At 42.0% G+C, this 13,936-nt stretch overlaps 1 protein-coding gene across 1 annotated transcript; it reads right to left on the reverse strand.

Annotated features, from left to right (window-relative positions):
* Nucleotides 1–466: 466 nt before the first annotated feature.
* On the reverse strand, nt 467–1,177 carry LOC144098234 (uncharacterized). Its single transcript, XM_077630728.1, has one exon. The coding sequence runs from the start codon at nt 1,175–1,177 to the stop codon at nt 467–469; it is 711 nt and encodes a 236-aa protein (XP_077486854.1).
* Between the last annotated feature and the right edge of the window lie 12,759 nt (nt 1,178–13,936).

Genomic DNA, 13,936 nt, shown 5'->3' on the forward strand with positions numbered 1-13,936 from the left:
TGAGAAAGGGCTTGTCCCAGTTAATTGATGGAAGGTTTAAATCACCAATTAATAGGATTCTGTCATGATGAAAATCATTCATGAAATCAGACAGTTCACGTAGAAACTGCGGAGGGGAATTGGGAGCTCTGTAAACTGCAATTACTAAAAAGGACCGCCCAAAACAAGAAAGTTTTAACGCGAGGCTTTCATGCCTTTCAATTTGAGTTAGAAAAGAAGTGTCGATGCCATGTTTTACGAGTACGGCAACACCGCCTCCTCTGGTAGATCTGTCCCGACGGAACACCCGGTAAAGGGGAGGGAAAACATCTTCATCATCAATTCCTTCGTGCAGCCAAGTCTCTGTGATTACAACAATGTGTGGCTGATACCCTAGAATTATGGATTCAAGATGATCGCTTTTATTTACCACGCTGCGCGCATTTATGTTTAGAAGCCTGAGTTCCTTGATAAGCGGTGATGCGAGTCACTCTTTACTCTGCTCATTTCGTATCTTGATTCTGCAATTGTTGGCCTCATCCCACGCAAAAATCTGCCCGTCTATTTTTAGTTTATCATGCACCAGAATAGGCTTCTTGCCTTGATCCCTATCGATTTTTGTACTGTCCCATAAGAGTTTCCTTATTCTGAGCGTGTCACGCGAATAGTCATTTTGTACCGAATATTTGGTTCCTTTAAGCTTGCGGACATTCCGCATTACTTCTTGTTTTTCATTAAAGTCCTGGAAGAACAATATGACGGGTCGCTTTTTTCCAGCTTTGCCAATACGGTGTATTCTGGCGACTGAGTTGCATGTCACACCAAGCTTCTCTTGAAAAACCTCAGAAATAACTTTCTCCCTAAGGACAGATTCTGTTTCATCGCTGGCTTCATCTACCCCAAACACAACTAAGTTGGAACGCCTACTTCTGTCCTCCAAGTCAATAATTTTTTCCCGTAGGAAGGTGACTGTTTTTTCCAGGTTTTCTACACGGGTTGATTGGTCTTTTAATAGATCGAGCTGTTGGGTGAATTCGCAGAACATTTTTTCCATCTTCGCGTTATGCGCCCTTAATGCTGCCATTTCGTCTGTCAATTTTTGCTGTCCCAGAATCAGTTGCTTCAACATCTCTTGCGCGCTCATACTGTCAGAGTCTGTTTCGGGGCCAGGATTCAGTTCGACGTCACCACACAACATCAACTCGCACATTAGATATACATCACATGCGATACGAATGCACTGCTGGGGGCAAGGCAGAACCAGGATACAACGACAATCACTTTTAAATGTACAATAATAGGCACCAACCTGGGTTAGACAAAGGAACGGTGCGTAAGGCCACATGCCGCTGCCTGGTCTGCCGAGCCCACTGAAGTGAAATTCTTGCGGTCGGCTATTTAAAGGGATGTCCGGTGAGGTCACATGCTGATGCGGCGGCGCTGTAGGCGTGACGTACGTTGCCAGATTCATGACGTCATCAGGCTCTTGATGAAAGTTGTGCTGATAGTCCGCTCCGGCATGACCAAGCAGGAATACCTGGGTTAGACAAAGGAACGGTGCGTAAGGCCACATGCCGCTGCCTGGTCTGCCGAGCCCACTGAAGTGAAATTCTTGCGGTCGGCTATTTAAAGGGATGTCCGGTGAGGTCACATGCTGATGCGGCGGCGCTGTAGGCGTGACGTACGTTGCCAGATTCATGACGTCATCAGGCTCTTGATGAAAGTTGTGCTGATAGTCCGCTCCGGCATGACCAAGCAGGAATACCTGGGTTAGACAAAGGAACGGTGCGTAAGGCCACATGCCGCTGCCTGGTCTGCCGAGCCCACTGAGCCCCTCTCAGAACTGCGCGAAAACTTGTATTCCGTCTCAAAACAACGAGATACATCGTTTTCGATCAAAACTAGCACAATTCACGAGCATCGATTTTACAAGTTGTCGAAGAGTAGACGAGAGAAGGGTGTAAACGTCTTCTCTCAGAACAGCCCGAAAACTTGTATTCCGGCTCAAAACAACGGGATACATCGTTTTAGATCGAAACTAGCAAGATTCACGAGCATCGATTTTACAAGTCGTCGAAGATAGACGACAGATAGGTGTAAACGTTTCCTCTCAGAACTGCTCGAAAAATTCTCTTCCGGCTCAAAACAACGGGATACATCGTGTTAGATCGAAACTAGCAAGACTCACGAGCATCGATTTTACAAGTCGTCGAAGAGTAGACGAGAGAAATGTGAAAGCTTTTTCTCTCAGAACAACCCGAAAACTTGTATTCCGGCTCAAAACAACGGAATATATCGTTTTTGATCGAAACTAGCAAGATTCACGAGCATCGATTTTACAAGTTGTCGAAGAGTAGACGAGAGAAGGGTGTAAACGTCTTCTCTCAGAACAGCCCGAAAACTTGTATTCCGGCTCAAAACAACGGGATACATCGTTTTAGATCGAAACTAGCAAGATTCACGAGCATCGATTTTACAAGTCGTCGAAGATAGACGACAGATAGGTGTAAACGTTTCCTCTCAGAACTGCGCGAAAACTTCTATTCCGGCTCAAAACAACGGGATACATCGTGTTAGATCGAAACTAGCAAGACTCACGAGCATCGATTTTACAAGTCGTCGAAGAGTAGACGAGAGAAATGTGAAAGCTTTTTCTCTCAGAACAACCCGAAAACTTGTATTCCGGCTCAAAACAACGGAATATATCGTTTTTGATCGAAACTAGCAAGATTCACGAGCATCGATTTTACAAGTCGTCGGATAGTAGACGAGAAAAAGGTGTAAACTTTTTCTCTCAGATCTGCGCGAAAACTTGTATTCCGGCTCAAAACAACGGGATACATCGTTTTAGATCGGAACTAGCGAGATTCACGAGCATCGATTTTACAAGTCGTCGAAGAGTAGACGAGAGAAATGTGAAAGCTTTTTCTCTCAGAACTGCACGAAAACTTGTATTCCGGCTCAAATCAAAGGGATACATCGTTTTAGATCGAAACTAGCAAAATTCACGAACACCGATTTTACAAGTCGTCGAAGAGTAGACGAGAGAAAGGTGTAAACTTTTTCTCTCAGAACTGCACGAAAACTTGTATTCCGGCTCAAATCAAAGGGATACATCGTTTTAGATCGAAACTAGCAAAATTCACGAACACCGATTTTACAAGTCGTCGAAGAGTAGACGAGAGAAAGGTGTAAACTTTTTCTCTCAGAACTGCGCGAAAACTTGTATTCCGGCTCAAAACAACGGGATATATCGTTTTTGATCGAAACTAGCAAGATTCACGAGCATCGATTTTACAAGTCGTCGGATAGTAGACGAGAAAAAGGTGTAAACTTTTTCTCTCAGATCTGCTCGAAAACTTGTATTGCGGCTCAAAACAACGGAATACATCGTTTCAGATCGAAACTAGCAAGATTCACGAGCATCAATTTTACATGTTGTCGAAGAGTAGACGAGAGAAAGGTGTAAACTTTTTCTCTCAGAACTGCATGAAAACTTGTATTCCGGCTCAAATCAAAGGGAAACATCGTTTTAGATCGAAACTAGCAAGATTCACGACCATCGATTTTACAAGTCGTCGAAGTGTAGACGACAGAAAGGTGTAAACTTTTTCTCTCAGAACTGCGCGAAAACTTGTATTCCGGCTCAAAACAACGGGATACATCGTTTTAGATCGAAACTAGCAAAATTCACGAGCATCGATTTTACAAGTCGTCGAAGAGTAGACGAGAGAAAGGTGTAAACTTTTTCTCTCAGAACTGCGCGAAAACTTGTGCTCCGGCTCAAAACAACGGGATATATCGTTTTTGATCGAAACTAGCAAGATTCACGAGCATCGATTTTACAAGTCGTCGGATAGTAGACGAGATAAAGGTGTAAACCTTTTCTCTCAGATCTGCGCGAAAACATGTATTGCGGCTCAAAACAACGAGATACATCGTTTTCGATCAAAACTAGCACAATTCACGAGCATCGATTTTACAAGTTGTCGAAGAGTAGACGAGAGAAGGGTGTAAACGTCTTCTCTCAGAACAGCCCGAAAACTTGTATTCCGGCTCAAAACAACGGGATACATCGTTTTAGATCGAAACTAGCAAGATTCACGAGCATCGATTTTACAAGTCGTCGAAGATAGACGACAGATAGGTGTAAACGTTTTCTCTCAGAACTGCTCGAAAAATTCTCTTCCGGCTCAAAACAACGGGATACATCGTGTTAGATCGAAACTAGCAAGACTCACGGGCATCGATTTTACAAGTCGTCGAAGAGTAGACGAGAGAAATGTGAAAGCTTTTTCTCTCAGAACAACCCGAAAACTTGTATTCCGGCTCAAAACAACGGAATATATCGTTTTTGATCGAAACTAGCAAGATTCACGAGCATCGATTTTACAAGTTGTCGAAGAGTAGACGAGAGAAGGGTGTAAACGTCTTCTCTCAGAACAGCCCGAAAACTTGTATTCCGGCTCAAAACAACGGGATACATCGTTTTAGATCGAAACTAGCAAGATTCACGAGCATCGATTTTACAAGTCGTCGAAGATAGACGACAGATAGGTGTAAACGTTTCCTCTCAGAACTGCGCGAAAACTTCTATTCCGGCTCAAAACAACGGGATACATCGTGTTAGATCGAAACTAGCAAGACTCACGAGCATCGATTTTACAAGTCGTCGAAGAGTAGACGAGAGAAATGTGAAAGCTTTTTCTCTCAGAACAACCCGAAAACTTGTATTCCGGCTCAAAACAACGGAATATATCGTTTTTGATCGAAACTAGCAAGATTCACGAGCATCGATTTTACAAGTCGTCGGATAGTAGACGAGAAAAAGGTGTAAACTTTTTCTCTCAGATCTGCGCGAAAACTTGTATTCCGGCTCAAAACAACGGGATACATCGTTTTAGATCGGAACTAGCGAGATTCACGAGCATCGATTTTACAAGTCGTCGAAGAGTAGACGAGAGAAATGTGAAAGCTTTTTCTCTCAGAACTGCACGAAAACTTGTATTCCGGCTCAAATCAAAGGGATACATCGTTTTAGATCGAAACTAGCAAAATTCACGAACACCGATTTTACAAGTCGTCGAAGAGTAGACGAGAGAAAGGTGTAAACTTTTTCTCTCAGAACTGCACGAAAACTTGTATTCCGGCTCAAATCAAAGGGATACATCGTTTTAGATCGAAACTAGCAAAATTCACGAACACCGATTTTACAAGTCGTCGAAGAGTAGACGAGAGAAAGGTGTAAACTTTTTCTCTCAGAACTGCGCGAAAACTTGTATTCCGGCTCAAAACAACGGGATATATCGTTTTTGATCGAAACTAGCAAGATTCACGAGCATCGATTTTACAAGTCGTCGGATAGTAGACGAGAAAAAGGTGTAAACTTTTTCTCTCAGATCTGCTCGAAAACTTGTATTGCGGCTCAAAACAACGGAATACATCGTTTCAGATCGAAACTAGCAAGATTCACGAGCATCGATTTTACATGTTGTCGAAGAGTAGACGAGAGAAAGGTGTAAACTTTTTCTCTCAGAACTGCATGAAAACTTGTATTCCGGCTCAAATCAAAGGGAAACATCGTTTTAGATCGAAACTAGCAAGATTCACGACCATCGATTTTACAAGTCGTCGAAGTGTAGACGACAGAAAGGTGTAAACTTTTTCTCTCAGAACTGCGCGAAAACTTGTATTCCGGCTCAAAACAACGGGATACATCGTTTTAGATCGAAACTAGCAAAATTCACGAGCATCGATTTTACAAGTCGTCGAAGAGTAGACGAGAGAAAGGTGTAAACTTTTTCTCTCAGAACTGCGCGAAAACTTGTGCTCCGGCTCAAAACAACGGGATATATCGTTTTTGATCGAAACTAGCAAGATTCACGAGCATCGATTTTACAAGTCGTCGGATAGTAGACGAGATAAAGGTGTAAACCTTTTCTCTCAGATCTGCGCGAAAACATGTATTGCGGCTCAAAACAACGGGATACATCGTTTCAGATCGAAACAAGCAAGATTCACGAGCATCGATTTTACAAGTTGTCGAAGAGTAGACGAGAGAAAGGTGTAAACTTTTTCTCTCAGAACTGCACGAAAACTTGTATTCCGGCTCAAAACAACGGGATATATCGTTTTTGATCGAAACTAGCAAGATTCACGAGCATCGATTTTACAAGTCGTCGAAGAGTAGACGAGAGAAAGGTGTAAACTTTTTCTCTCAGAACTGCGCGAAAACTTGTATTCCGGCTCAAAACAACGGGATACATCGTTTTAGATCGAAACTGGCAAAATTCACGAGCATCGATTTTACAAGTCGTCGAAGAGAACACGAGAGAAAGGTGTAAACTTTTGCTCTCAGAACTGCGCGAAAACTTGTATTCCGGCTCAAAACAACGGGATACATCGTTTTAGATCGAAACTAGCAAGATTCACGAGCATCGATTTTTGAAGTCGTCGAAGTGTAGACGAAAGAAAGGTGTAAACTTTTCCTCTCAGAACTGCGCGAAAACTTGTATTCCGTCTCAAAACAACGAGATACATCGTTTTCGATCAAAACTAGCACAATTCACGAGCATCGATTTTACAAGTTTTCGAAGAGTAGACGAGAGAAGGGTGTAAACGTCTTCACTCAGAACAGCCCGAAAACTTGTATTCCGGCTCAAAACAACGGGATACATCATTTTAGATCGAAACTAGCAAGATTCACGAGCATCGATTTTACAAGTCGCCGAAGAGTAGACGACAGATAGGTGTAAACGTTTCCTCTCAGAACTGCGCGAAAACTTCTATTCCGGCTCAAAACAACGGGATACATCGTTTTAGATCGAAACTAGCAAGGTTCACGAGCATCGATTTTACAAGTCGTCGAAGAGTAGACGAGAGAAAGGTGTAAACTTTTTCTCTCAGAACTGCACGAAAACTTGTATTCCGGCTCAAAACAACGGGATATATCGTTTTTGATCGAAACTAGCAAGATTCACGAGCATCGATTTTACAAGTCGTCGGATAGTAGACGAGATAAAGGTGTAAACCTTTTCTCTCAGATCTGCGCGAAAACATGTATTGCGGCTCAAAACAACGGGATACATCGTTTCAGATCGAAACTAGCAAGATTCACGAGCATCGATTTTACAAGTTGTTGAAGAGTAGACGAGAGAAAGGTGTAAACTTGTTCTCTCAGAACTGCACGAAAACTTGTATTCCGGCTCAAAACAACGGGATATATCGTTTTTGATCGAAACTAGCAAGATTCACGAGCATCGATTTTACAAGTCGTCGAAGTGTAGACGAAAGAAAGGTGTAAACTTTTCCTCTCAGAACTGCGCGAAAACTTGTATTCCGTCTCAAAACAACGGGATACATCGTTTTCGATCAAAACTAGCACAATTCACGAGCATCGATTTTACAAGTTGTCGAAGAGTAGACGAGAGAAGGGTGTAAACGTCTTCTCTCAGAACAGCCCGAAAACTTGTATTCCGGCTCAAAACAACGGGATACATCGTTTTAGATCGAAACTAGCAAGATTCACGAGCATCGATTTTACAAGTCGTCGAAGAGTAGACGACAGATAGGTGTAAACGTTTTCTCTCAGAACTGCTCGAAAAATTTTCTTCCGGCTCAAAACAACGGGATACATCGTGTTAGATCGAAACTAGCAAGACTCACGAGCATCGATTTTACAAGTCGTCGAAGAGTAGACGAGAGAAATGTGAAAGCTTTTTCTCTCAGAACAACCCGAAAACTTGTATTCCGGCTCAAAACAACGGAATATATCGTTTTTGATCGAAACTAGCAAGATTCACGAGCATCGATTTTACAAGTTGTCGAAGAGTAGACGAGAGAAGGGTGTAAACGTCTTCTCTCAGAACAGCCCGAAAACTTGTATTCCGGCTCAAAACAACGGGATACATCGTTTTAGATCGAAACTAGCAAGATTCACGAGCATCGATTTTACAAGTCGTCGAAGATAGACGACAGATAGGTGTAAACGTTTCCTCTCAGAACTGCGCGAAAACTTCTATTCCGGCTCAAAACAACGGGATACATCGTGTTAGATCGAAACTAGCAAGACTCACGAGCATCGATTTTACAAGTCGTCGAAGAGTAGACGAGAGAAATGTGAAAGCTTTTTCTCTCAGAACAACCCGAAAACTTGTATTCCGGCTCAAAACAACGGAATATATCGTTTTTGATCGAAACTAGCAAGATTCACGAGCATCGATTTTACAAGTCGTCGGATAGTAGACGAGAAAAAGGTGTAAACTTTTTCTCTCAGATCTGCGCGAAAACTTGTATTCCGGCTCAAAACAACGGGATACATCGTTTTAGATCGGAACTAGCGAGATTCACGAGCATCGATTTTACAAGTCGTCGAAGAGTAGACGAGAGAAATGTGAAAGCTTTTTCTCTCAGAACTGCACAAAAACTTGTATTCCGGCTCAAATCAAAGGGATACATCGTTTTAGATCGAAACTAGCAAAATTCACGAACACCGATTTTACAAGTCGTCGAAGAGTAGACGAGAGAAAGGTGTAAACTTTTTCTCTCAGAACTGCACGAAAACTTGTATTCCGGCTCAAATCAAAGGGATACATCGTTTTAGATCGAAACTAGCAAAATTCACGAACACCGATTTTACAAGTCGTCGAAGAGTAGACGAGAGAAAGGTGTAAACTTTTTCTCTCAGAACTGCGCGAAAACTTGTATTCCGGCTCAAAACAACGGGATATATCGTTTTTGATCGAAACTAGCAAGATTCACGAGCATCGATTTTACAAGTCGTCGGATAGTAGACGAGAAAAAGGTGTAAACTTTTTCTCTCAGATCTGCGCGAAAACTTGTATTGCGGCTCAAAACAACGGAATACATCGTTTCAGATCGAAACTAGCAAGATTCACGAGCATCGATTTTACATGTTGTCGAAGAGTAGACGAGAGAAAGGTGTAAACTTTTTCTCTCAGAACTGCATGAAAACTTGTATTCCGGCTCAAATCAAAGGGAAACATCGTTTTAGATCGAAACTAGCAAGATTCACGACCATCGATTTTACAAGTCGTCGAAGTGTAGACGACAGAAAGGTGTAAACTTTTTCTCTCAGAACTGCGCGAAAACTTGTATTCCGGCTCAAAACAACGGGATACATCGTTTTAGATCGAAACTAGCAAAATTCACGAGCATCGATTTTACAAGTCGTCGAAGAGTAGACGAGAGAAAGGTGTAAACTTTTTCTCTCAGAACTGCGCGAAAACTTGTGCTCCGGCTCAAAACAACGGGATATATCGTTTTTGATCGAAACTAGCAAGATTCACGAGCATCGATTTTACAAGTCGTGGGATAGTAGACGAGATAAAGGTGTAAACCTTTTCTCTCAGATCTGCGCGAAAACATGTATTGCGGCTCAAAACAACGGGATACATCGTTTCAGATCGAAACAAGCAAGATTCACGAGCATCGATTTTACAAGTTGTCGAAGAGTAGACGAGAGAAAGGTGTAAACTTTTTCTCTCAGAACTGCACGAAAACTTGTATTCCGGCTCAAAACAACGGGATATATCGTTTTTGATCGAAACTAGCAAGATTCACGAGCATCGATTTTACAAGTCGTCGAAGAGTAGACGAGAGAAAGGTGTAAACTTTTTCTCTCAGAACTGCGCGAAAACTTGTATTCCGGCTCAAAACAACGGGATACATCGTTTTAGATCGAAACTGGCAAAATTCACGAGCATCGATTTTACAAGTCGTCGAAGAGAACACGAGAGAAAGGTGTAAACTTTTGCTCTCAGAACTGCGCGAAAACTTGTATTCCGGCTCAAAACAACGGGATACATCGTTTTAGATCGAAACTAGCAAGATTCACGAGCATCGATTTTTGAAGTCGTCGAAGTGTAGACGAAAGAAAGGTGTAAACTTTTCCTCTCAGAACTGCGCGAAAACTTGTATTCCGTCTCAAAACAACGAGATACATCGTTTTCGATCAAAACTAGCACAATTCACGAGCATCGATTTTACAAGTTTTCGAAGAGTAGACGAGAGAAGGGTGTAAACGTCTTCACTCAAAACAGCCCGAAAACTTGTATTCCGGCTCAAAACAACGGGATACATCGTTTTAGATCGAAACTAGCAAGATTCACGAGCATCGATTTTACAAGTCGTCGAAGAGTAGACGACAGATAGGTGTAAACGTTTCCTCTCAGAACTGCGCGAAAACTTCTATTCCGGCTCAAAACAACGGGATACATCGTTTTAGATCGAAACTAGCAAGGTTCACGAGCATCGATTTTACAAGTCGTCGAAGAGTAGACGAGAGAAAGGTGTAAACTTTTTCTCTCAGAACTGCACGAAAACTTGTATTCCGGCTCAAAACAACGGGATATATCGTTTTTGATCGAAACTAGCAAGATTCACGAGCATCGATTTTACAAGTCGTCGGATAGTAGACGAGATAAAGGTGTAAACCTTTTCTCTCAGATCTGCGCGAAAACATGTATTGCGGCTCAAAACAACGGGATCATCGTTTCAGATCGAAACTAGCAAGATTCACGAGCATCGATTTTACAAGTTGTTGAAGAGTAGACGAGAGAAAGGTGTAAACTTTTTCTCTCAGAACTGCACGAAAACTTGTATTCCGGCTCAAAACAACGGGATATATTGTTTTTGATCGAAACTAGCAAGATTCACGAGCATCGATTTTACAAGTCGTCGAAGTGTAGACGAAAGAAAGGTGTAAACTTTTCCTCTCAGAACTGCGCGAAAACTTGTATTCCGTCTCAAAACAACGGGATACATCGTTTTCGATCAAAACTAGCACAATTCACGAGCATCGATTTTACAAGTTGTCGAAGAGTAGACGAGAGAAGGGTGTAAACGTCTTCTCTCAGAACAGCCCGAAAACTTGTATTCCGGCTCAAAGCAACGGGATACATCGTTTTAGATCGAAACTAGCAAGATTCACGAGCATCGATTTTACAAGTCGTCGAAGAGTAGACGACAGATAGGTGTAAACGTTTTCTCTCAGAACTGCGCGAAAACTTCTATTCCGGCTCAAAACAACGGGATACATCGTGTTAGATCGAAACTAGCAAGACTCACGAGCATCGATTTTACAAGTCGTCGAAGAGTAGACGAGAGAAATGTGAAAGCTTTTTCTCTCAGAACAACCCGAAAACTTGTATTGCGGCTCAAAACAACGGGATACATCGTTTTAGATCGAAACTAGCAAGATTCACGAGCATCAATTTTACAAGTCGTCGAAGAGTAGACGAAAGAAAGGTCTAAACGTTTTCTCTCAGAACTGCGCGAAAACTTGTATTCCGTCACAAAACAACGGGATACATTGTTTTAGATTGAAACTAGCAAGATTCACGAGCATCGATTTTACAAGTCGTCGAAGAGTAGACGAGAGAAAGGTGTAAACGGTTTCTCTCAGAACTGCGCGAAAACTTGTATTGCGGCTCAAAACAACGGGATACATCGTTTTAGATCGAAACTAGCAAGATTCACGAGCATCGATTTTACAAGTCGTCGAAGAGTAGACGAGAGAAAGGTGTAATCGTTTTCTCTCAGAACAGCGCGAAAATTTGTATTGCGGCTCAAAACAAAGGGATACATCGTTTCAGATCGAAACTAGCAAGATTCACGAGCATCGATTTTACAAGTTGTCGAAGAGTAGACGAGAGAAAGGTGTAAACTTTTTCTCTCAGAACTGCACGAAAACTTGTATTCCGGCTCAAAACAACGGGATATATCGTTTTTGATCGAAACTAGCAAGATTCACGAGCATCGATTTTACAAGTCGTCGAAGAAAGACGACAGATAGGTGTAAACGTTTCCTCTCAGAACTGCGCGAAAACTTCTATTCCGGCTCAAAACAACGGGATACATCGTGTTAGATCGAAACTAGCAAGACTCACGAGCATCGATTTTACAAGTCGTCGAAGAGTAGACGAGAGAAATGTGAAAGCTTTTTCTCTCAGAACAACCCGAAAACTTGTATTCCGGCTCAAAACAACAGAATATATCGTTTTTGATCGAAACTAGCAAGATTCACGAGCATCGATTTTACAAGTCCTCGGATAGTAGACGAGAGAAAGGTGTAAACCTTTTCTCTCAGATCTGCGCGAAAACTTGTATTGCGGCTCAAAACAAAGGGATACATCGTTTCAGATCGAAACTAGCAAGATTCACGAGCATCGATTTTACAAGTTGTCGAAGAGTAGACGAGAGAAAGGTGTAAACTTTTTCTCTCGGAACTGCACGAAAACTTGTATTCCGGCTCAAAACAACGGGATATATCGTTTTTGATCGAAACTAGCAAGATTCACGAGCATCGATTTTACAAGTCGTCGAAGAGTAGACGAGAGAAAGGTGTAAACTTTTTCTCTCAGAACTGCACGAAAACTTGTATTCCGGCTCAAAACAACGGGATACATCGTTTTAGATCGAAACTAGCAAGATTCACGAGCATCGATTTTTGAAGTCGTCGAAGTGTAGACGAAAGAAAGGTGTAAACTTTTCCTCTCAGAACTGCGCGAAAACTTGTATTCCGTCTCAAAACAACGGGATACATCGTTTTCGATCAAAACTAGCACAATTCACGAGCATCGATTTTACAAGTTGTCGAAGAGTAGACGAGAGAAGGGTGTAAACGTCTTCTCTCAGAACAGCCCGAAAACTTGTATTCCGGCTCAAAACAACGGGATACATCGTTTTAGATCGAAACTAGCAAGATTCACGAGCATCGATTTTACAAGTCGTCGAAGAGTAGACGACAGATAGGTGTAAACGTTTTCTCTCAGAACTGCGCGAAAACTTCTATTCCGGCTCAAAACAACGGGATACATCGTGTTAGATCGAAACTAGCAAGACTCACGAGCATCGATTTTACAAGTCGTCGAAGAGTAGACGAGAGAAATGTGAAAGCTTTTTCTCTCAGAACAACCCGAAAACTTGTATTGCGGCTTAAAACAACGGGATACATCGTTTTAGATCGAAACTAGCAAGATTCACGAGCATCAATTTTACAAGTCGTCGAAGAGTAGACGAGAGAAAGGTGTAAACCTTTTCTCTCAGATCTGCGCGAAAACTTGTATTGCGGCTCAAAACAACGGGATACATCGTTTCAGATCGAAACTAGCAAGATTCACGAGCATCGATTTTACAAGTTGTCGAAGAGTAGACGAGAGAAAGGTGTAAACTTTTTCTCTCGGAACTGCACGAAAACTTGTATTCCGGCTCAAAACAACGGGATATATCGTTTTTGATCGAAACTAGCAAGATTCACGAGCATCGATTTTACAAGTCGTCGAAGAGTAGACGAGAGAAAGGTGTAAACTTTTTCTCTCAGAACTGCACGAAAACTTGTATTCCGGCTCAAAACAACGGAATACATCGTTTTAGATCGAAACTAGCAAGATTCACGAGCACCGATTTTACAAGTCGTCGAAGAGTAGACGAAAGAAAGGTCTAAACGTTTTCTCTCAGAACTGCGCGAAAACTTGTATTCCGTCACAAAACAACGGGATACATTGTTTTAGATTGAAACTAGCAAGATTCACGAGCATCGATTTTACAAGTCGTCGAAGAGTAGACGAGAGAAAGGTGTAAACGTTTTCTCTCAGAACTGCGCGAAAACTTGTATTGCGGCTCAAAACAACGGGATACATCGTTTTAGATCGAAATTAGCAAGATTCACGAGCATCGATTTTACAAGTCGTCGAAGAGTAGACGAGAGAAAGGTGTAATCGTTTTCTCTCAGAACTGCGCGAAAACTTGTATTGCGGCTCAAAACAACGGGATACATCGTTTTAGATCGAAACTAGCAAGATTCACGAGCATCGATTTTACAAGTCGTCGAAGAGTAGACGAGAGAAAGGTGTAATCGTTTTCTCTCAGAACAGCGCGAAAACTTGTATTGCGGCTCAAAACAACGGGATACATCGTTTCAGATCGAAACTAGCAA

Source organism: Amblyomma americanum, chromosome 7 (genome assembly GCF_052857255.1).
Source record: "Amblyomma americanum isolate KBUSLIRL-KWMA chromosome 7, ASM5285725v1, whole genome shotgun sequence".
NCBI classification, from domain to species: domain Eukaryota; kingdom Metazoa; phylum Arthropoda; class Arachnida; order Ixodida; family Ixodidae; genus Amblyomma; species Amblyomma americanum.